The sequence below is a fragment of the Colobus angolensis genome, unplaced genomic scaffold (assembly GCF_000951035.1).
Source record: "Colobus angolensis palliatus isolate OR3802 unplaced genomic scaffold, Cang.pa_1.0 Scaffold268, whole genome shotgun sequence".
In the NCBI taxonomy this organism is placed as follows: Eukaryota; Metazoa; Chordata; class Mammalia; order Primates; family Cercopithecidae; genus Colobus; species Colobus angolensis.
In genome coordinates, this window is record NW_012115910.1 from 3,714,370 (window position 1) to 3,736,799 (window position 22,430).

A 22,430-nucleotide genomic window follows, 5' to 3' on the forward strand; every position below is an offset into this window, starting at 1 on the left:
AATCTAAAATGAGTCTCTTGTAGACAGCATATAGTTGATGATGATTATTTATTTGTTCATCTACAGTATTTCTTTTGATTGGAGAGTTTAGTATATTTGAATTTTAAATAATTATTAATAGGTAAGGACTTACTCTTGCCATTTTGTCGTTTTTTTTCTACCTTTATTATAGTTCTCTTATATGTCTTGGTATCTTCCTTTGTGGTTTGACTATTGTAGCAGTGTACTTTGATTCTTCTCTCTTAATCTTTTTTGCATCTACTGTACATCGTGTGTGTGTATTTGTGTGTGGTTACCATGGAGTTTACACTGAATAATTTATGGTTACAGCAGTCTGTTTGAAGCTGATATCCACTTCACTTCAATCTTATACAGGCACTCTACACTTTACTTCCCCCTCCCCCACACACTTTATGTAACTGATGTCAGATTTTATTTTTCTGTATTGTATTTCCATTAGTAAATTTATGTGGCTATATTTATTCTGACAACTTGCCTTCTAATTTATATACTAGTGTTTAAAGTGATTTGTGTGTACCATTTCAGTATTATAATATTCTGTGTTTACCTTTAGCAATGAGATTTATATTTTCATATGCTTTAATGATGCTGTTTATCATCTTTTCATTTCAGCTGGAAAAGCTAACTTTAGCAGGTCTAGTGGTGACAAACTTCCTAGTTTTGACAGGGAAAGACTTATCTCTCCTTCATCCTTAAACTACAGTTTTTCTGGATAAAGTATTCTTGGTTGACATTTTTTCTTCCAGTACTTTGCTATATCATCCCATTGTCTCCTGGTCTGCAAGGTTTCCGCTGATAAATCTTATGATGTTTCCCTTGTGTGTGACAAGGTACCTTTCTCTTGCTGCTTTCAGAATTGTCTCTTTGTCTTTTACTTCTGAAAAACTCTAATATTTGAGACAAAGTATAATGTGCTTCAGAGTAATGCTCTTTTTGTTTAATATAGTTGAAGATCTTAGGACTTTATGTCAACTTCCCTCTGTAGAGTTGGGAAGATTTTTGCCATTATTTCTTTAAATAGGCTTTCCACCACTTTGATGGTGTTCTGTAAGTTTCATAGGCTTTCTTCACTTTTTCATTTTTTTTTTCCTTCTAACTGGTTAATTTCAAATGGCCAGGCTTCCAATTTACTGATTATTTTTCCTACATGATCAAGTTTTCTGTTGAAGCTCTGTCTGTTGGGTTTTTCAGTTCAATCCTTGTATTCTTCAGCTCCAAGATTTCTGTTTGGTTTCTTCTTAATGCTTCTGTTTCATTATTAAATTTCTCATTTTGTTCATGTATTGATTTCCTAATTTCATTTAGTTTTAAAATCTGTATTCTCCTGAAGCTCATTGAGCTTCTTTAAGATGGCTATTTTGGATTCCTTTTCAGGTAATTTATGGATCTCCACTTTTCTGGGATTGGTTACTGGGGTTTTGTTAGTTAACTTTGGTGGTGTTGTGTTTACCTTATGCTTTGTGATCCATGTAAACTTGTGTGTGTCTGTGCATTTGAAGGAGCAGACACCTCTAGTCTTTACATTGGTTTTGGCAGGTAAGGATCCACTCCTAGCTCACCAGACTGATGTTTTTGCCTCTGGTATCTCAGTCAAGCTGAGTTTGGAGCCAGGTAAAATGGCTGTATCAGGGAGTACAGTTGGGACTGAGCTTGGGAAACCTGTCACCAAGGGTATGAATGGACATGTCTCCCAGCAGGCCACAGTCGAGAGGAGCTGGAGCCAGGGCACATGACTACTTCAGTATCTGCAGTTGGGTCTGAGGTCAGCAAGCATGTTACTGGGGGGATAGGTTGGGTATGGCCCCTCTCAGGAAATGGAAGATTGGACTTTTGGAAGCACCACAGCTCTTTGTGGTTGGAGCTGAGTTCATGGGAGGACAGGGATGCTTTCAGTCCATAGCTGGTACCAAAGCCTATGAACCTGCCAGCAGACTGTGGGCCTCATTTCTCAGTGTATCCCTCCTCAGTCTGGGGCTCTACCAGGGTTTCACATTCCTCTTTCTGGATCCCAAAGCTCTTACAAAGGAACTTCTGTGCATGGCAGGCTGCCAAATCATTTTTTCTGTTGTGGTACATGAGCCAGAGACCTCCTGTTCTACTGTCTTACTGATGTCACTTGCACCTGTGTGTTTACCAGTGCCCTATGAGTTCCCGATCTTCAATTTATTTGGTAACATCTGGAAACCATAATTATGTCCTGCAAGAATTATGCAAGTTACTTACTAAGGAATAGATCAGAGGAAAAAAACCTGTGCCCAACTTCTTGGGAAATTCATAGGAAAAGAGAGTTTAGCTTTAAATAAATAAAAATATTCTGCTAGAAAAATGTAAAAGATATAAATGCAGATATAAATCCCAACAAGACACTTCACAAGAAGATCCCTCCTAAGATACATAATCATCAGATTCTCCAAGGTCAAAATGAAAGAAAAAATGTTAAAGGTAGCTAGAGAGAAAAGTCAGGTCATCTGTAAAGGGAAGCCCATCAGACTAAAAATGGACCTCTTAGCAGAAACCCTACAAGCCAAAAGAGCATGGGGGGCCAATATTCAACATCCTTAAAAGAAATTCCAACCCAGAATTTCATATCTGCACAGACTAAGCTTCATAAGCAAAGGAGAAATAAGATCCTTTTCAAATAAGCAAATGCTGAAGGAATTCCTTACCTCCAGACCTGCCTTACAAGAGCTCCTGAAGGAAGCACTAAATATGGAAAGGAAACACCATTACTAGCTACTAACACTAAAGTACACAGACTACTGACACTGTAAAGCAACCACTAAACAAGTCTGCAAAATAACCATCTAACATCATGATAACAGGATCAAATCCACATATATCAATACTAACCTTGAATGTAAATGAGCTATTGCCCCAATTAAAAGGCACAGAGTGGCAAGCTGGATGAAGAACCAAGACCCATTGGTATGCTATCTTCAAGAAACCTATCTTACCTGCAGTGACACACATAAGCTCAAAACAAAAGGGATTGAGAAAAATCTACCAAGCAAATGGAAAATAGAAGAAAGCAGAGTTGTAATACTAATTTCAGACAGAACAGATTTTAATTCAACAAAGATCAAAAAAGACAAGGGCATTACATAATGGTAAAGGGTAAATTCAACAAGAAGACATAACTGTTTTAAATATATATGCATGTAACACAGAAGCACTCAGACTCATCAAGCAGTTTCTTAATGACCTCCAAAGAAACTTAGACCCCCACACATTAATAGTGGGAGACTTTAACATCCCACTGACAACATTAGACCATAAAGACAAAAAATTAACAAAGATATTCAGGACCTGAACTCAGCACTGGATCAAATGGACCTGATAGACATCTACAGAACTTTTCACCCTAAAACAACAGGATATACATTTTTTCATTGCCATGTGTCATGTACTCCAAAATTGATCACATAATCAGAAATAAAAGACTCCTCAGCAAATGCAGAAGAAATTAAATAGTAACAACCAATCTCTCAGACCAGAGAGCAATCAAATTAGAAATCAAGACTAATAAATTCACTCAAAACAATACAATTACATGGAAATGGAATAATCTACTCCTGAATTATTTTTGGGTAAATAATGAAATGAAGGGGGAAATCAAGAAGTTCTTTTAAACTAATGAGAGCAAAGATACAACATACCAGAATCTCAGGGACACAGCTAAGGCAGTTTTAAGAGAGAAATTTATAGCAGCAAATGCCTACATCAAAAAGTTAGATCTCAATTTAACAACCTAACGCTACAATTAAAAGAGCTAGATAACCAAGAGAAAACCAACACTAAAGCTAGCAGAAGACAAGAAATAACCAAAATCAGAGCTGAACTGAAGGAGATTGAGACATGAAAATCTATTCAAAAGATCAATGAATGCTGGAGCTGTTTTTTTCTTTAATTAATAAAATAGACTTCTAGCTAACTAATAAAGAAGAAAAGAGAGAAGATGTACATAAACACAATCAGAAACAGCAAGTGGGGTGTCACCACTGACCCCATAGAAATACAAATAATCATCAGAATATTATGAACACTTCTATGCACATAAACTAGAAAATCTAGAAGAAATGGATAAATTCCTGGATACACACACACTCTCCCAAGCCTGAAACAGGAAGAAATTGAATCTCTGAACAGACCAGTAACAAGCTCTGAAATAGAATGAGTAATAAATATTCTACCAACCAAAAAGAAAAGAAAAAGAAAAAGCCCAGGAGCAAACGGATTCACAGCTGAATTCTACCAGATATACAAAGAAAAACTGGTACTATTACTGCTGAAACTGTTCCCATAAATAACTAAATAAGTAAATAAGGATGAAGGACTCCTCTCTAACTCATTCTATGAGGCCAACATTATCCTGATACCAAAAACTGACAGGGACACCACACAAAAAAAGAAAACTTCAGGCCACTATCCTTGATAAACATCAGCGGAGAAATCCTCAACAAAATACTGGCAAACTGAATCCAGGAGCACGTCAGAAATCTTATCCACCACGATCAAGTAGGCTTTATCCCTGGGATGCAAGGTTGGTTCAACATATTCATATCAGTAAATGTATTTCATCACGTAAACAGAACAAAAGACAGACACCACACGATTATTTCAAAGATGCAGAAGAGGCTTTTTTGATAAAATTCAGCATCCTTTCAGGTTAAAACCTCTGAATAAACTAGGTGTTGAAGGAATATACCTCAAAATAATAATAAGAGCCATATATGACAAACCCACAGCCAAGATCATATTGAATGGGCAAAAGCTGGAAGCATTTCCCTTGAAAACCAGCATAAGACAAGGATGCCCCCTCTCACCACTCCTATTCAACATAGTACTGGAAATTCTGGCCAGGACAATCAGGCAAAAGAAAAAAATAAAGGGCATCCAGATCGGAAGAGAGGAATTCAAACTATCTCCATTTGCAGACGACATGATCCTGTATATAGAACACCCCATAGTCTTGGCCCTAAATCTTCTTAAGCTGATAAACAATTTCAGCAAAGTCTCAGGATACAAAATTGATGTACAAAAATCCCTAGCATTCCTGTACACCAACACAGTTAAGCTGAGAGCCAAATCAGGAATGCAGTCTCATTCACAATTGCCACAAAAAGTTATAAAATACCTAGGAATGAAGGTAACCAGCAAGGTGAAAAATCTCTACAAGGAGACCTATAAAACACTGCCCAAAGAAATCAGAGATGATACAAACAGATGGAAAGGACAGATCAATATATATGCTGTGCCTATTAAACTATCAATGACATTCTTCACAGAACTAGAAAAAACTATTTTAAAATTCACAGAGAACCAAAAAATAAACCCAAATAGCCAAGACAATCCTAAGCAAAAGAACAAAGCTAGAGGCATCATGCTACTTGACTTAAAACTATACTATAGAGCTACATTAATGAAAACAGCATGCTACTGGTATAAAAACAGACACATAGGGCAATGGAACAGAATGGAGAACCCAAAAATAAGGTCACACACCTACAACTATCTGATCTTTGATGAAGCTGACAAAAACAAGCAAAGGGGAAAGAATTCCCTATTCAGTAAATGGTGATGGGAAGACTGACTAGCCATATGCAGAAGATTGAAACTAGACCCCTTCCGTATACCATATACAAAAGGTAACTCAAGATGGATTAAAGACTTAAATTTAAAACCTAAACTATAAAAACCCTGGGAGACAACCAAGGCAATACCATTCTGGACATAGAACAGTCAAAGATTTTATGATGAAGACTCCAAAACCAATTGCAACAAAAGCAAAACTTGACAAATGGAATCTAATTAAACTACAGAGCTTCTGCACAGCGAAAGAAACTATAACAGAGTAAACAGATAACCTACAAAATAGGAGAAAATACTTTCCAACTATGCATCTGACAAAAGTCTAATATCCAGCATCTAAAAGGAACTTAAACAAATTTACAAGAAAAAAAACAAACCCCATTAAGAAGTGGGCAAAGGACATGAACAGCCACTTTTCAAAAGAAGACATACATGAGGCCAACAAACATGAAAAAAAGCTCAGCATCACTGATCATTAGAGAAATGCAAATCAAAACCACAATGAAATACCATCTCACACCAGTCAGAAGGGCTATTATGAAAAAGTCAAAAAACAACAGATGCTGGTAAGGTTGCAGAGAAAAAGGAACACTTATACACTGTTGGTGTATAAGGTGGAATTGTAAATTAGTTCAACCATTGTGGAAGACAGTGTGGCAATTCCTCCAAGACCTAAAAACAGAACTACCATTCAATGCAGCAATCCCATTACTGGGTATATACCCAAAGGAATATAAATCATTCTGTCATATGCACATGTACGTTCATTGCAGCACTATTCACAATAGCAAAGACATGGAATCAACATAAAGCCCCATCATTAGTATGTTGGATAAAGAAAATGTAGTACAAATACACCATGGACTACTATGCATCCATTAAAAAAAAAGAACAGGATCATGTCCTTTGTAGAAACATGGATGGAGCTAGAGGTCATTATCCTTAGCAAACTAGTGCAGCAACAGAGAACCAAATACTGCATGTTCTGACTTATAGGTGGAAGCTAAATGATGAGAACACATGGACACATAGAGGGGAACAACAACAACAAACACTGGGGTTTCTCCGAGGATGGAGGGTGGGAGGAGGGAAAGGATCAGAAAAAATAACTAATGGGTACTAGAATTAATACCTGGGTGATAAAATAATCTATACAACAAACCCAGGTTTAGCTATGTAACAAACCTGCACATATACCCCTGAACTTAAAAGTTAAATAAAAAAGATGCATTATATTTATGAATAACTGAAAATTTAGTTTCTTGTATGTATGAAAAATATTTGTGCTAACAGACCTTAGATGATTCAATTCAACATACCCTTGGATTTAACTAAAAATATAATGATTTTCCAAGCTATTAATTATGATTTTTCTCTTTCAATAGTGTTGTTTGTTAGTGCTGAAAATGTTAACATATTGCTCTACAACCATGCAGAAGGAATTAATGAGCTGCTGTTGTCTTTTTTCATAAGCACATCTAATTTGCTCATTCATCCACTTGTTCCTACCCTTATTTAGCCAGGCAAAGGAGAGAGGGCAGTCATTCCTAATAATCATGATTTGTTTTCCTTTTTTCAGCCATGCAATGATGGACCTACTGGTTGAACTTTGCCTTCAGAACCACCTGAATCCATCCCACCACGCCCTTGAAATTCGGTCTTCAGAAACCCAACAGCCTTTGAGTTTTAAGCCAAATACTTTGATTGGGACCCTGAATGTGCATACTGTGTTTGTGAAAGAAAAAGTTCCTGAAGAGAAAGTTAAGCCTGGTCCCCCTAAGGTGCCTGAGGTTAGTAGGTACCTACATGGAGATACTTGTGTCTGAATGTGTGGCAGGTCCTGAGTAGGGGCCAGTGTGGCTCTTCTTATCTAAATACAATGCAGAGATTTGTGGCTGAGGCTGCTACTTTCATGCCAGACAAAGCTAGGCACTGAACAGAGTTTGTTTTAGGAGACAAAATATACAGAATTGAATAATGTTCATCGTTGTAACATTGCTCCTTTATATATTATAGAAGAGGAATTGATCTACAGTGAGCTATCCATTAGACCTTCATTCAAAGAGGGACATAGTCTCTAATTCTGTACTTTCTAATATGATAGTCACTGGCCACATGCAGCTTTTTAAAAAATTTGGTATGTTTATTATTGTTATTGTTATTCATGTAGGTTTTTCTTTTTTCATTTTAATTGACACATACAGCTTTTGAGCACTTGAAATGTGGCTGGTGTGACTGAGAAACTGAATTTTTAATTTAATTTTAATTTTAAATTTAAATTACCACTAGCTAATGGCTACCTGATTAGACAGTGTAGTTCTAGAATTCTTCCTGACTCAGGAAGCAGTTAGCATCTATAGAGGATTTAAACATCTTCCCAGAGGAAGAGAATAAAAAGGGAAAAATTTTTTTTTTGAAAAAATGATGTCACAAATATTTATTCATTGCATTTGGAAAATGTCTTATATACATAGCTGTATTCCAGGCTTTTATTAATTAAAATTAATTCTGGTAGCTTATTATATATTTTTATTGTTTTTGTTGTTGTTTTGAGATGGACCTTCACTCTTGTTGCCCAGGCTGGAGTGCAGTGGTATGATCTTGGCTCATTGCTACCTCTACCTCCCAGGTTCAAGCAGTTCTCCTGCCTCAGTCTCCGGAGTAACTGGGACTACAGTTGCATGCCACCATGCCCGGCTAATTTGTGTATTTAGTAGAGACAGGGTTTCACCATGTTGGCCAGTCTGGTCTTGAACTCCTGACCTCAGGTGATCCACCTGCCTCAGCCTCTCAAAGTGCTGGGATTACAGGCCTGAGCCACCATACCCGGCCTTATTGTACTTTTAAATAAGTCTTTGATACTCATCTTTTAGCTCAAATTAAAAGCAATGTTACTTTCAGATTCTTAGCAAATCTTCTAAATTTTGCTGCTTTTAAAAATGGCAGTGCAGCCAACATTAATCTCCTATTAATTTCTAGGATTGATTAGTTAGTGCATTCTGATTGTTGCTCTAGAACACTCTGACCAGAGATTTCCCCTTATTCCTCAAGTAAACAGTGTTTGAGGCAGAGCATCTCTGTATATACCCTGCGTCTTCCCTTGACTTCCTGCTTCTCAGGGCAGGTAAGCCCAGGCGTATGCATGATTCCACTTGTTAGGGCAGGAGAGGACCAGTAAAGGAGCAGTAGGTTCCACATTTTCTCCCAAAATTCGTCGTTATCCCAGCCACTGGGCCCTGGTACGCAGGCTGGAAGAGAGCGTGAGGCCTTCCTTTGCTGCTCTTTTGTTCAATCTACATTTACTGTGTCCAGCTCTGCAGTGTCTTAGCACAATTAGGATGATCAGTAAAAGTGCAAGAAAAATGATCAGTAAAAGTGGAAGAAAAATGACTACCACTTTATCTGCAGTCATTTAGAATTAGTATTAGTCAATTGAGTGTTTTTCTTCCTATTATACGCCTGGTATTTTTTTAAATAAAATATATTTCTAGCTTACATACATATGTGTAGTGTGTATACATAAATACATGTAAGTCTGTATACACACTGTATATGTTTCATATATGTGTGTATATAGTACGTATGTACACTATATATATATTTATATATACATCTATGTACATATATAGGTGTTCCTATATTTATGTGGATATTTTGACTCCTTAAAACTTTGACGTCATGTTTTTGGGGAGTTTTTCTTTAAATTATTCATACTACTTCCAAACTATTTTCTTTAGAAAATGTATATAAGTGCCATGTGTTCACATCTGGCCAGAACCCTTGGAAGACAGTGAAGTATATGTGTTGGATTTTAAATGTAGAGTCCTCCCTGATGTTTATTTCACTGTGTTGTTAGCAGCTTGTTCACTAGTAAGGGATTCTAAACCAAATTTATTATTCTAGACATTTGTTTTTCAATATTCATTATGCCATTTTCCCCCATGACTCACTCAATTTGTGGAAGAAAGATTCGGGCTACACACAATCCTGTCACACCCAACTGTCAAACTGACACAGGAGTTGAAGCCTTGTGGGAGGATGTCTTACCAAATTCTTTTTGCCTGTGTGTTCTTCCAGAAATCTGTGCGTTTGGTCGTGAATTACCTACGGACACAAAAAGCTGTTGTGCGTGTGAGCCCTGAGGTTCCTCTCCAGAATATTCTCCCAGTCATTTGTGCAAAGTGTGAGGTCAGCCCAGAGCATGTGGTTCTCCTCAGGGACAACATTGCCGGAGAGGAGTTGGAGCTGTCCAAGTCCCTGAACGAGCTTGGGATAAAGGAGCTCTATGCGTGGGACAACAGAAGAGGTGAGGCCCCGCTGTGTCTTATGCATATGCCCGTAATCACACAGATGCGCGGCTTGCACATGTCCCCTGTTGGCTCTCCTCAGCACTCTCTGTAGCGCCAGGGAGAGATGGGTACATGAAGTTCCAGGCAAGTCAAGTTGAAGTAGGCAAAAAAGAAATTTGGCCTGTTTTCCTTCCTCTGGATTGAACTGTGCCTCCTTTCTCCCAGCCCTGAACATGTCCTTTATCCTTTGTCTCCCTGCAAACTTCCATGACATAAGTAAAAGGGGAAAAGGTGAGGCGAGGTTAGAGCTTATGCTCTGAAGTAACTACTCCAAACCATCTATAATACTTTATTGTGGGTTGGTGGCTCACACTTGTAATCCTGGCACTTTGAGAGGCCGAGGCAGGAGGATGACTGGAGCTCAGGAGTTCAAGACCAACCTGGACAAAATAGTGAGACCCCATCTCTACAAAAAATTTTAAACTTAGACAGACACGGTGGTGCATCCCCATTCCTGTAGTCCCATCTACTTGAGAGGCTGAGGCTGGAGGATCGCTTGAACCGAGGAGGTTGAAGCTGCACTGAGCTATGATCACACCATTGCTCTCAGCCTACGTGACAGAGTGAGACCCTGTCTCTTAAAAAAAGAATTATCTTGATTTTCTTTTTCAGTTGCCATTAGCTGCTGTTCCCAGGTTTCAAACATTACTCATATCTAAAACCAGTGACAGAAATGCATTTAGCTGTTCTCTAAAACTGAACAGTTACAGTGCATGAGATCCATTCCTGAAGATAACTTTAGGGCCACCTTAGGCCTCCTTACTGTGTTGCCAGTGTCATCCTGCTCATCGTGTGAATCTGGCTCTTAGTATGAGGCCACTGTTAGAGCCACTGGTGAGAGTGGCAGCCCAGAGGCTTGCTGGTGCAGAAACTGATATGTTATGTAAGCACATGTTTCTGATTGATATAGAGTGCTAACTGCATATTTTAACTACTGTCAGACCACAGGAAATGTTATATTCCTTGACCTTAGAATGATCAAAATGGACTTTGTAAAAGTTTCTCTTCTAATGAGCCTCTTTTGATGTCTCTTGTCTCTGTTTCATTATTCCACAAATATTGAATAGGTTGAGTTTTTAAAATATATACATATTCAAGTTTTTCCTGTTTTTCTATGGCTTGTTTTCTAATTTTTTCCAACAAAAATGTATTTTTTCTTTTCTTTTTCTTTTTTTTTTTTTTTGAGATGGAGTTTCACTCTTATACCCCAGGCTGGAGTGCAATGGTGTGATATTGGCTCACTGCAACCTCCAACTCCCAGGTTCAAGTGATTCTCCTGCTTCCTGAGTAGCTGAGATTACAGGCACCCGCCACCATGCTCAGCTAATTTTTGTATTCTTAGTAGAGACGGGGTTTCACCACGTTGGCCAGGCTGGTCTCGAACTCCTGACCTCAGGTGCTCCACCTGCCTTGGCCTCCCGAAGTGCTGGGATCACAGGCATGAGCCACTGCGCCTGGCCATACTTTTTCTTAATACCAAGTTTATTGTGAAATCCATGATCATAGTGGAATCTCTGTCCAGTCTGTCCTTTCCCCGCCAAGTCAGCCCTTGTCTTCCTGGGTATCTGGCATCTAGAGCTGATTTGACATTCAAGAGAGGATTTTGGCTCAATTGAGTATAAGATACATGGACTATTTATTCCTTCAAAAAAAGTACTTTGACATTTGAGAATAATGCTTCTTGTGTTTTATCCAGTGTCTTTTTAAAACACAGACAGAAATACTCCCAGCATCGCTGCACAGGCCTGGTGGCACTGAGTATATCAGCGCTATTGAAATTTGCTTTACATGACTCTTTGGAAACAGCTTCCATTTGTTAAGATAAAAAGAAAAATGAAAGGAAAACTGTTCCACATTCAGTTGTCTGTAATAAAAAGGCTTACAAGTGTTTCTGTTACATGCCACCACTTGAATGTGTCTTGAAAGGTAGATGTTGAACCTGGCACTTGAGAGAAGTCATATAAAACCTGCCTGTCTGTGAAGGAGAGGACCCAGTCTAGCCCATGGTCATCGGAAATGCAGGAACTGAAGTATTCATGTGATCAGGGGCCCAGAGCATTTCTTCTGATCCTCATACGGGGCAGAGCAGAACATACTGGTGCAGTCAGCTTGGCCGTTCAGATTTTGAAGCACTTCTGCCCTTGGTGGGAACTAGCTGCTTCTAAACCCCCAAGTCCCCTTCTCTACTGCCTTGGACATTTTGGCCCTTTCCACCCCACCCCCAAGGCACCACGAGCTTCCCCACCGTGGGGACTGTGCTCCAGTCCTGTGGCCAGCACCCCTCTCATCTGGACCATGCCTGTGCCATACCAGCTGTGACATTTGATTACCATCCCTGCCAAGTGCCTGCCTCCTGCTCACTGTCAAATATTTGAAAAGACACTTGTCCAGAGACCATCCCCGAGGCTCCCTTTCTCCCCTACAACTGCCCTGGGCAGACCTGCTGGGTGCTGATGGAGGAGCCCTTGCTTTCACTCCTCTTGATATTCACTTGGAGGGGAAAGGCTTCCACTCCTGAGCCCTACCACTGCTGGAGAACAGAAGGGCAGCTGGCAGGAGGCAAGGCATTGCTAGGAAGAGGCCCGCCCTCCCCTGGAATCCCTGGTGGGGGCATCTTGAAAAAGCCAAGGGCTCTGCTGCCACCTGCGTCCACAGAGGCACTTAGCAGGCTATGCAGCTGCAGCCTGGAGAGGGCTAGCGCAGAGAGGCAAGCTGACCCAGCAGGAGGCCTTCTCACTGCTGCAGCAGGACAGCCCCCTCTGAGCCTTGTGAGAGCCAAGGCCTGGATCAGGGGCTCCCACACATCTTGAAGCTGGACCTCACTCTCTCATTACCTGCCTTTTCCAGTTCGTCTGACCAAAACTCAGTCCGAGCCTTCCCTGAGCTGTCAAGGTACAGTGAACCTGGGGCTTCCCGCTCCCCCTGTGAGGCTGCACTTTGCATGGCTCTGGGGTCAGAGCTGCACGGAGGTGATGTTTTTGTGCCAGACTCCAAGGAATGGAAGTTTGGCTTGGGGCCTTTCTGAAGGTGCATGCCAGGCCGACATGAGATTTTGGTTTGGTTTCTTGATTACCTGGTTGGTTTAGAGAAGAATGCTTCTTATGAGAATTTGCCGAGAGAGAATTTGCCGTGATGAGAAAATGCTTCTTATGAGAATTTCTCATCTAATTGGTGAGAAATGAGGGAGGCAGTCACAGAAAACAAATTCTGTTGCCCAGTAATTCAAGACAGAGCAGAAGTGGTGCACACAGGAAAGGCACCCTTTCCTTTTCACCTGTGCCTGCCCGTGCTTACCTGCCCCTGAAGGCCATCCTGCGTGCTACAGAATTTGGGACAGTAGGGATTTTAAAATTTAACCTTTTCTGTTATAGACAAGTATGCAAATGATTAGTCCAGATTTTGCATTTATTCCGACATCTATTTAAAAGTTTCTCTCATAGAGATGTTTCTGTACAGAAAGAGATATTCCTATACAGAAAGAGATGTTTATATGTATATATAGACAGATACAGAGATACATATGTGTGTATGTGTGTATACATATACTTAATCATATACACATATGCATATGCATATATAGAATGCCCGTTGTACATTTGCAGATGTTGACCTGGTCCCCTCCTTCCATTTACTGCTTACTGGCCTTGTCCTGGTCACTGAGTCTCCTCCTGTAGACAAGTGAGTGGTTTGGACTCATTGGTCTTTAAGGGTCCTTCATCCTTCATCCTTCTCTGCCCCTCTGTAATTCATCTTTAACATTCTTCAAATCATTGTAATGCTCCAGAAAGTAAAACTTTCTTGCAGATTAAGTGTGAGTTTCCAGATTTTTCTTAATATTTCATTACTTGTAAATTAGAGTAAATTCAAACAAAATAAATGCCACCCTCAGCTTATCATACCATAGGCACTGTGGGTTCTAGAGCTCAGTTGCATATATTCGAGGGCTGGCTACACATCAGTTGTTCATGGTTACTCCGCTTTATAGCCAGGCAGCCTCTGGACATTTTGGCTGATGGCAACACTGAGTTCTACTTTTCTCCCAAACCAATTCTTCTTCAGTGTCTGCCAAGCCTCAGAGGCCTCGTAGGAGGCCCCTATCAGTCATTGACTGAGACCAAAGCCTCACCTCTAAAAGTAGACCATCTGCGTTAGGCCCACCTCAGCATTGTGAGTCTCAGGCCCCTGGTGCCTCTAGACAGCCACGGGCTGTAGCTGCATGAGAAAAGTGTCACTACTGTTGAGGGGCAGTTCTGGTGCCGGGGCTGTCCTGGAGCCTTCATCAGGGAGCCGACCTCAGTCCTTAGGGGTGATGATCAGCCACTGTGTCATTCAACAAGAGAAACAACAGGCTAGATTTCATTGCAGTTTTCTGATGCAGTCTGTCCTTTCTGTGGTCAGTGTAATACAGCTTGTGTACCAGGAACATGGTCTACTTCTCGATTATCAGTAGGATACTATGATGCCATCTGTTTTAACATTGACAGTTTCTCAACTTATGATTTTTCAACTTTACCATGGTGTGAAAGTGCTATGCATTCAGTATGCTCCTGGACTTAACAATGGGGTCACGGCTGGATAAAGCCACCGTGAACTGACAATATAACCCCATCGTCAGTTCGCGAGCATCCATTGGTCCATGTCACATACCACCCAATTCTAGAAACATCCTTGGTTATAAACATACATATTAAAGCATATAATAGTTTAGATGCAGTCTTAACTGTGTGCTCTGTTTTCCTCTTTATAGCTCTGTAGCTAATAGAGGGCTTGGTGCAACTAACTTTGCAGCACGTTTGCACACATACCTTGGTGCTGCTGCACCGTGTTGCAGCAGGCCCTCTGGTTTGGGTACTGTGCGATGTGGAGCCTGCTTGATGCCTCCGCTGGAGCCTCCTGCATGTAACTGAGTGCCCTGGCCCTGCCCTGGTGGCTAGGATGTGTATCTCTGCTCCTACAGAGTGATTTCAGGAGCGTGTGTGCTGGGTTTTTGCTTTGCTGTGTGGACACTATCAGTGTTCATGCCTGTGTTATTAATGCACTGACTGCTGTGTGTGTTCTCTGACTCAAATATGAAATCATATATTAGCAGATCAAGAAGTTAATTGAGGGTTACCTTATTTGCATTAATAGTCTTATGGCAGAATTTGTAAAATCCCAGTCCATGATTCTGTCACCAACGGTCTAGAGCTCTTGCTCTTGTCTAGAGCAGTTGACAGTGATATGGGAAAAATAATTTTTCTATCCTCCAGGAACACCTCCACTTTCTTCCTCTTGTCATATCTATATGCCCTGGCAGAGAAGAATGAAATGAAGTAATGACAAAGGCTTTTCCTGAACAAATAAATGTATGATACTAGTGAGCAGTGTGCTGAGCTGTGTGAGTGCCATCATGTGCGCTTAGTGCACTCACCCTCAACCTGCACATGAAGCTGCTGAGACTTGGAGAAGCTAAGTGGTTTTCCCAAATGTGCCTCACACATGGGCGCTCTTAATCTCTTGGCACCACTCCCCAAGCATGTTCTCCAGACCCTCAGCTTAAGCCTCCTCAGGGGCTAGTTTGACTGTGTAGTGCTGGGCACTGCACCCAGGGTTTCTTATTCTGGGGGTCTGGAGTGGGCCCAAGGATTCTCATCTCTCACAAGTTCCCAGCGATGCTGATGCTGCAGGTTCCGTCTTGCTTTGGGAACCACGACCCGTGGCTGTCTTGTCAGCTGGCAGACACATCTGGGCTTCAGTGTGCTTGTCTGGAATTTGGAAGTGTCCAACTTGGCTCTAGAATCCTGATGAAGAAAAATTCAAGAGGGGTTGAGGATTTTGAGCTTCAGAAAAAAGGAAGAAGAGAACACTTGCCCCCCTAGAGAATGTAATTTGAAAGGAAAACATTCTGGATGCAGTAGAAGGAAAATCTGGAAATGTGGTTCCTGGGAGATTTGATGAGGTTGTTTCAAATACCACCTGGGGAGCCCATACTGTTACTCCATTTTCTGGAAATGAGCAGGAAGGCTGCTGATTTAGATAAAGTTTGTACCTCACTCATAATTCTTAAAGCAGGTGTATTGCACTGATGTCACAGTCTTAGAGCTGTGCTCATGTGGCAGCCACAGCCTCATGTGGCTCTTGCATGTGCCCAGTCCATACTGAGATGTGCTGTAAGCCTAAAGGCCTGCTGGATTTGAAGACTTAGCACCAAAACCAATGTAAAATATCTCATCAATACTTTTTATATTGACTGAATGATAGATGACAATATTTTAGATATATTGGATTAAATGAAATTATTACAATTAATTTTACTTGGTTCTTTTTAATGTAGCTACTAGAAAATGTAAAATTACATATGTGGTCTGGTTGAGCTTTCTGTTGGACAGCTCTGCCCTAGAACTTTATTAATTTTGTCATTCTCCAAAAGGGCACAACCACACCCAGAGAAAATGCCTCCATCATCCCTAAAAGACTGTGTAAGAACCTGTAGTGATTTCCCAAATGGGCCTGAGGCCTTGAGGACAGCTTTGAAAGAAATAGTTGATGGTTTTCCCTCTCTTGCAAGAACTAAAAGTTTAAGAGTAGAGGATTCATTTGTTAAGATTTTTAAAGTGAAGTATTTAATCTCTTGTTTCAGATTCTGAAAAATAACTTAGTGCTTTTTTTTTCCAGAAACCTTTAGGAAATCATCACTTGGCAATGATGAGACAGATAAAGAGAAGAAAAAATTTCTGGGATTTTTCAAAGTTAATAAAAGAAGCAATAGTAAGGTAATGGATTAAATACACATATGATTTTGTATCATGTAAAAAAATAGTCTCTTGAGATATATGCATTCAACCTGTCCTGGAACTTCTCTAAATAGTTCTATTTAGGAATACTAATTCCTTCAGGTAAAACAGCTTATTAGCATGCACTGGAATGACGGGCTGTGCTTCCACACTTGATCCCAAAAGGAGTCATTTTGGGTGATGGTGTTTTATTCACTGGGGAACAGGAAGCCTGTAGACTCCTGATGACCAGGGCCATGAGCCCTTCTGCCTGCGGGTGTTGTGGTGCATCCGCAGACCTCTGCCTGTGGCTGAAACTCAGGAAATCTTGTTGAGATTCATGAATGACTGAATAGATGTTGTAATTAAGTGTAAACAGTCAATATTGCTATCAGTGAACTGTAGCTTATGCCTTGTGGCAGAGAAGAGTATCAGTCATTGAACGTGTCTGCTTGCTAGTTAGTAATTTTTAGTTGTTCTTCGGTACTCCTGATATGATCTGGGAATATACCATGTGATAAGTTAATTTTATTGATCTTGTTGGTGTTTATGAAACACATCTTGAAGTCATATTTTGGACACAATATTCTAGAGTAGTTAAGTCATAGTACCCAGAATAAAAGTGAAGATTTTTATAATTAATTATAAGATTATCAAACCCATAAATGCCTTCTGATTACCAAGAAAAGAAAATGCTCATTATCCCTATTTATATTTGTTTCACAAGTATATTTTACTAATATCTAGTATTTTATCCTTAGTAATAAATGAGACTAAAAAAGACAAAACTGTTCCAGTGAGTGTTAGGTGTTAATTCCACTAGCTGAGTTTGGAAGTGTGCTCCATCTGTATATTTCTAGAAGAGATGTGAAGACTGGGGACTCAAGTTTGTATGCAGACCTTCTCAGTGCCATGGTGCAGATAGGTACATGTAGCCCAAGGCTGGACACCTGATTTCCTGCCCTTCAGTGGCCTGTGGTGCAGCCTCTGCTGTTAAAATTGTGTTTCACCAGGTTTGTTGATATGGATACCAGAGCTCAGAGAAATAAAGTAACCTTCTTAGTGTCCCAGGCTTAGACACAGATGTGTCTGCGTGCAGAGCCAGCATGTCCCTGTAGCCCTGTGGTGTTTGGGAAGGGAAGAGAATGAGAGCCAGATGAGAATAGAAGGTCCAGTGGAGCGCACCTGAACTGGCAGAGACTTCCTGTCTTTAAGAGTTTTTCACAAACCTCAGATTATTTTTTCTTCACCTCTGCTGACGCTTCGGTAATGGTTTTGTGATTCTCTTATACTTTTGAATAAGATTGTGCTTTTCCCCATGTTTCTGCATATCGTTTGAAAATCTGTACTCCATGCATGTCTATGTAAGACCTTTGGATCCCTGACATTTTCTATCCCCTCCTTCTCTCCAACTATCCCTTCCTCTCCTCTTCTCTTCCCCCCTACTCTCCCGACTTCCTTTCCTATCAGAATTATTTGAAATTACAGAATTAGAATTTTGTGACTGGGTGCAGTGGCTCGCAAATGTAATCCCAGCACTTTGGGAGGCTGAGGTGGGCAGGTCACCTGAGGTCAGGAGTTCAAGACCAGCCTGGCCAATGCAGTGAAACCCTGTCTCTATTAAAAATATAAAAATTAGCCAGGCGTGGTGGCAGGTGCCTGCAACCCGAGCTACTCAAGAGATTAAGGCAGGAGAATTGCTTGAACACGGGAGTCAGAGGTTGCAGTGAGCTGAGATCATGCCATCACACTCTAGCCTGGGCGACAGAGCAAGACTCTGTCTCAAAAAAAAAAAAAAGAGAATCAGAATTTTTTATTTGAATTTTTGCTCACTCTATGAATGTTGTTTTGTTGCTTTTGTTCCTGACATTTTTGAGATAAGTTGATTGGGACCACGTTCACCCTTGTCCTCCTTGATCCTGACGACACCAATTCACAGTAAAATCCACCATTCCTCATTCCTCACCCTTAGACCTCAAGTAGTTGTTCTCTTTGTGTCTTCTTCCTTGTAAAAGATGAAACGGCCAGAAAAACCAAGTGAAAGATCTAGAAAGACTTTCGTTTTTAGCGAAATAAGGTCACCTAAAAAGCTGGAGACGTGGAGACTGTGACTCAGCTTCTGATAGTTCAAGGGGTGGGGAGACACCACAACTGTTAACACAGCAGTGAAGGCCCAGTCAGTGATCCAGTCCCATCGATGGATTGCAGGGGACTTTGTTTTTCACCTTCGTCGACATAGCAATGAAGGCCCAGTCAGTGATCCAGTCCCATCAATGGATTGCAAGGGACTTTGTTTTTCACCATTGTCAACCTAAAGAAAGAAACTGACTCAAAATTAATATAGATAGTTTATCTGAGCCAAGGTTGAGGACTGTAGCCTGGTACACACTTCGTTTTCTTTGGGGAATGCTCCATTCAGCCATAGTTATAAGAAGGTTTTTTAGGGCAAAAAGGAAGAAGGTGTGGCTGACACAAAGTTGTTTGACGAGGATTCTCACTAGTTTACAGAAATAACGCTGATTGGTGATTGACTATACACTCCTGAACTGTGGCAGATGAGTTATGGTGTCCAGTGTATGGCATTTTATAGCTACTTGGCATAAAATTCACTCAGTGTTAGAGCTCAAGTAGCAATTGGCTTTAAGAGGTAATTATTTAGCTCAAGTAGGGTGTGGGACATGACCACCGCTGCATTTCAATGCCTCCCTGGCCCTTATAATTAAAAGGGGCTCACATTCTGTAGATAAAAAGTGTATTTATTTCTTCATTTCTCCCTTTTGATACAAAGTATTTCTTCTTGAAAGCACTGATGATTAAAGGCTGAGTCCCTTGTCACTGGGAAGGGTCGTTCTCAGATAGCCCTGTCACATGTTAGGGAGGAAAGAAAAGATGTTTTAGTGAAGAATTTTAAGAGAACCCAAAAGCCAAATTAGGATGGCATTACAGAGTGGCAAGAATGAAACCTCAGTCGCATCAGTAATTTATTAGCTGCTGTTGCTCGTTGAATCATCTCTAGTCTTTGGAATGCCGTTTTAGTTTTCGCAGAAGAAATAAAACCACAGGAGATATATAGCGTTCATAATCTGAACAGTGGGAGCATAATGCACACAGGATTGGATTATAGTCAGAAAGATAATTTATATGTCAGATCAAACAAACCTGAATTCCATTAGGGAACAACTAAAAATGTCAGGCAGAACGTTAAATCCTGCTTCTTCTTTAGAGACTTGTAGCCAGGAGATAATTCAGGATTCAGTCCAAATTGTAGGCAAATAATAATATCACAAAAACAATAGTCTGTGCTAGAACTGAATAACAGGTGGGGTATTGAAAAATAATTTTTGTCTCTCCAGTTCCTCCAGTTTTACCAAAGATAAATCATAGTAGAATCAGTTTATTTGTAAAATAAGTTTTACACTTATTATACTTGGCATGATCATTTGCGTAAGATGCAGCAAGAAGAGTGGCCATAATGACTCATGTTGGTTGGCTTTGCTGGAACTTTTTGATAAGGAATCTCAGATTAGACTTTTAAATGCCTCTTGTGGCTAGGAAGCCAAGTTAAGGATTCACCACCTAACTGTGCTGGTAATACCTGTATGAATTGGGTGAATTTCTTTCTTCTTGAAATCTCAGAATATCTTGAGATTACTGGGCCTTGCAGAAAGTGACATGCTTTTACTTACTGCAAAGTCAGCAACCTTGTAAGGGAACTATGTTGACAAGGAACCAGGCCAGCCATTTGCCAAGTCCACTGGCTATAAAAGTCAACTTCAGCCCTTCAAACCAGTCTGGTCATATCTGAAAATCTGTCATTCCAGTCGAAGCCTTGGTAAAATAACCAGTGCTTTCAGTGTGTCCTGTTACAAAAGAAAACAGATCCTATTGAACTTATGCAAGTAAGTATATTGCCATAAAATGAAAATACAAATAGTTTCTGAATTTTGGAGAAATCAGGTAGAATGAAAGATAAATGTCTCAGTTTGCCCACAATAGTATACTTTACCCAATTGCTGTAAGCTATAAATAGCTCAGAAAGAAAAGTTTTCTTGATGCTAAAAAACAAAACATGAAAAGAACCTACTGTGTTTCAAACAAAAAGAAGTCACAAAAATTATTTCAGTGCTCTGTCACTTCAGTGCCATGTACTTAACTTTTATTCTGCTTGAAGTTGGGTTAGCAATCTTTATGAACTCATCAGGTTTTAAATTAGATTACTGGATTTTTTTTTTGTCTTGTTCAATGGCATGGTCTCCAAAATTATCAGAAACTTGTATTCAGAGTGCTTGTTGTGATCTTCTCCATAAGGTTACTTGCAGATACAATGCATTGGCATTTACAAAGAACTTTTAGGAAAAGAGAGCATCAAAATAAAGCAATTTACTGTTTATGTCAAGACACATCAAATTTTTCGGTATCTTTTACAATTATAGAATGCGTATTAGTAGCATATTCATATAAAAATAACCTGAAGAAAGTTAAACGCCATCTCTTGGCTGGGCGCGGTGGCTCACACCTGTATTTCCAGCACTTTGGGAGCCTGAGGCAGGTGGATCACCTGAGGTCAGGAGTTTGAGACCAGTCTGGCCAACATGGTGAAACCCCATCTCTACTAAAATACAAAAATTGCTTGAACCTGGGAGGCAAAGGTTGCAGTGAGCCAAGATTGTGCCACTGCACTCCAGCCTGGAGTAAGACTCTGTCTCCAAAAAAACCAACCAAACAAAACAAACAAAACAGAAAGTTAAACACCACACCATCTCTTATGTAACAATGCATCCAGTATGATTTTCACATACCAAATATGTGTAATATGCCTCTCTTGGAGTTCCAGGGTCCCTGTTTGGATTTCCAGGAGCCCTAATCTCCAAAAGTTAGTTCAATGTGAAAAAGACTCAATTAGAATTTGAAGTTTCATTTTAGGAAGTTTGTCAAATGTCAAAGGCTTGAAACACTTGATTTCAAAATGGGATCACAGTAAAATAATATTCATTTAGTCAAAGTGATTTTTTTCAAAGATTTCAAAAAGCAAAAATATTTACTCTTTGATTAAGAAGAGACTTGGCCGGGCACAGTGGATCATGCCTGTAATCCCAGCACTTTGGGAGGCCGAGGTGGGTGGATCGCCTGAAGTCGGGAGTTGGAGACCAGCCTGACCAGCATGGAGAAACCCTATCTCTACTAAAAATACAAAAATTAGCTGGGCATGGTGGCAGGCCCCTGTAATCCCAGCTGCTCGGGAAACGGAAGCAGAAGAATTGCTTGAACCCAGGAGGCAGAGGTTGCAGTGAGCCAAGATAGCACCATTGCACTCCAGCCTGGGCAACAGAGTGAGCCTGTCTCAAAAAAAAAAAAAAAAAAAAAAGAGGAGGCTCAGTTTTCAGACCTAATAAAGACATGGTGAATGTGTCTTCCTTTCTCTTCTTTTTTTATTGCAGCTTACTCAAGAGGTAAATAAAAACCTGGATTATTTTTTATCAGTACTTTATGAAAAGCTTGTTCAAAAGAGAAAACCAAGTTTTACCTTTGTATTAATGTATTTTTAATAATAAACCTAATTTTAATAAAACCTTATAAACAAATCCATCCAACCTCATTCAGCTTTAACCACACAGATAAGTTTCTATAAATGTTTTATAACCTTTTACAATATTTTTCATTTTCTTCTAACTTCCTATACCCATTTAGTTTTATCTATCATTTTTGTATTTCATTGATT

General features: G+C 40.0%; 1 protein-coding gene across 4 annotated transcripts in view; it reads left to right on the top strand.

The window, feature by feature from the left end:
* Window positions 1–22,430, top strand: part of COBL (cordon-bleu WH2 repeat protein) — a 208,826-nt gene that overhangs the window by 15,960 nt on the left and 170,436 nt on the right. For all 4 annotated transcript variants that reach the window (XM_011947522.1, XM_011947523.1, XM_011947524.1 and 1 more), the window contains exons 2-4: window positions 7,190–7,400; window positions 9,688–9,916; window positions 16,614–16,711. In XM_011947522.1, coding sequence (XP_011802912.1) covers window positions 7,190–7,400; window positions 9,688–9,916; window positions 16,614–16,711 — 538 coding nt within the window. The remainder of the gene's footprint in view (window positions 1–7,189; window positions 7,401–9,687; window positions 9,917–16,613; window positions 16,712–22,430) is intronic.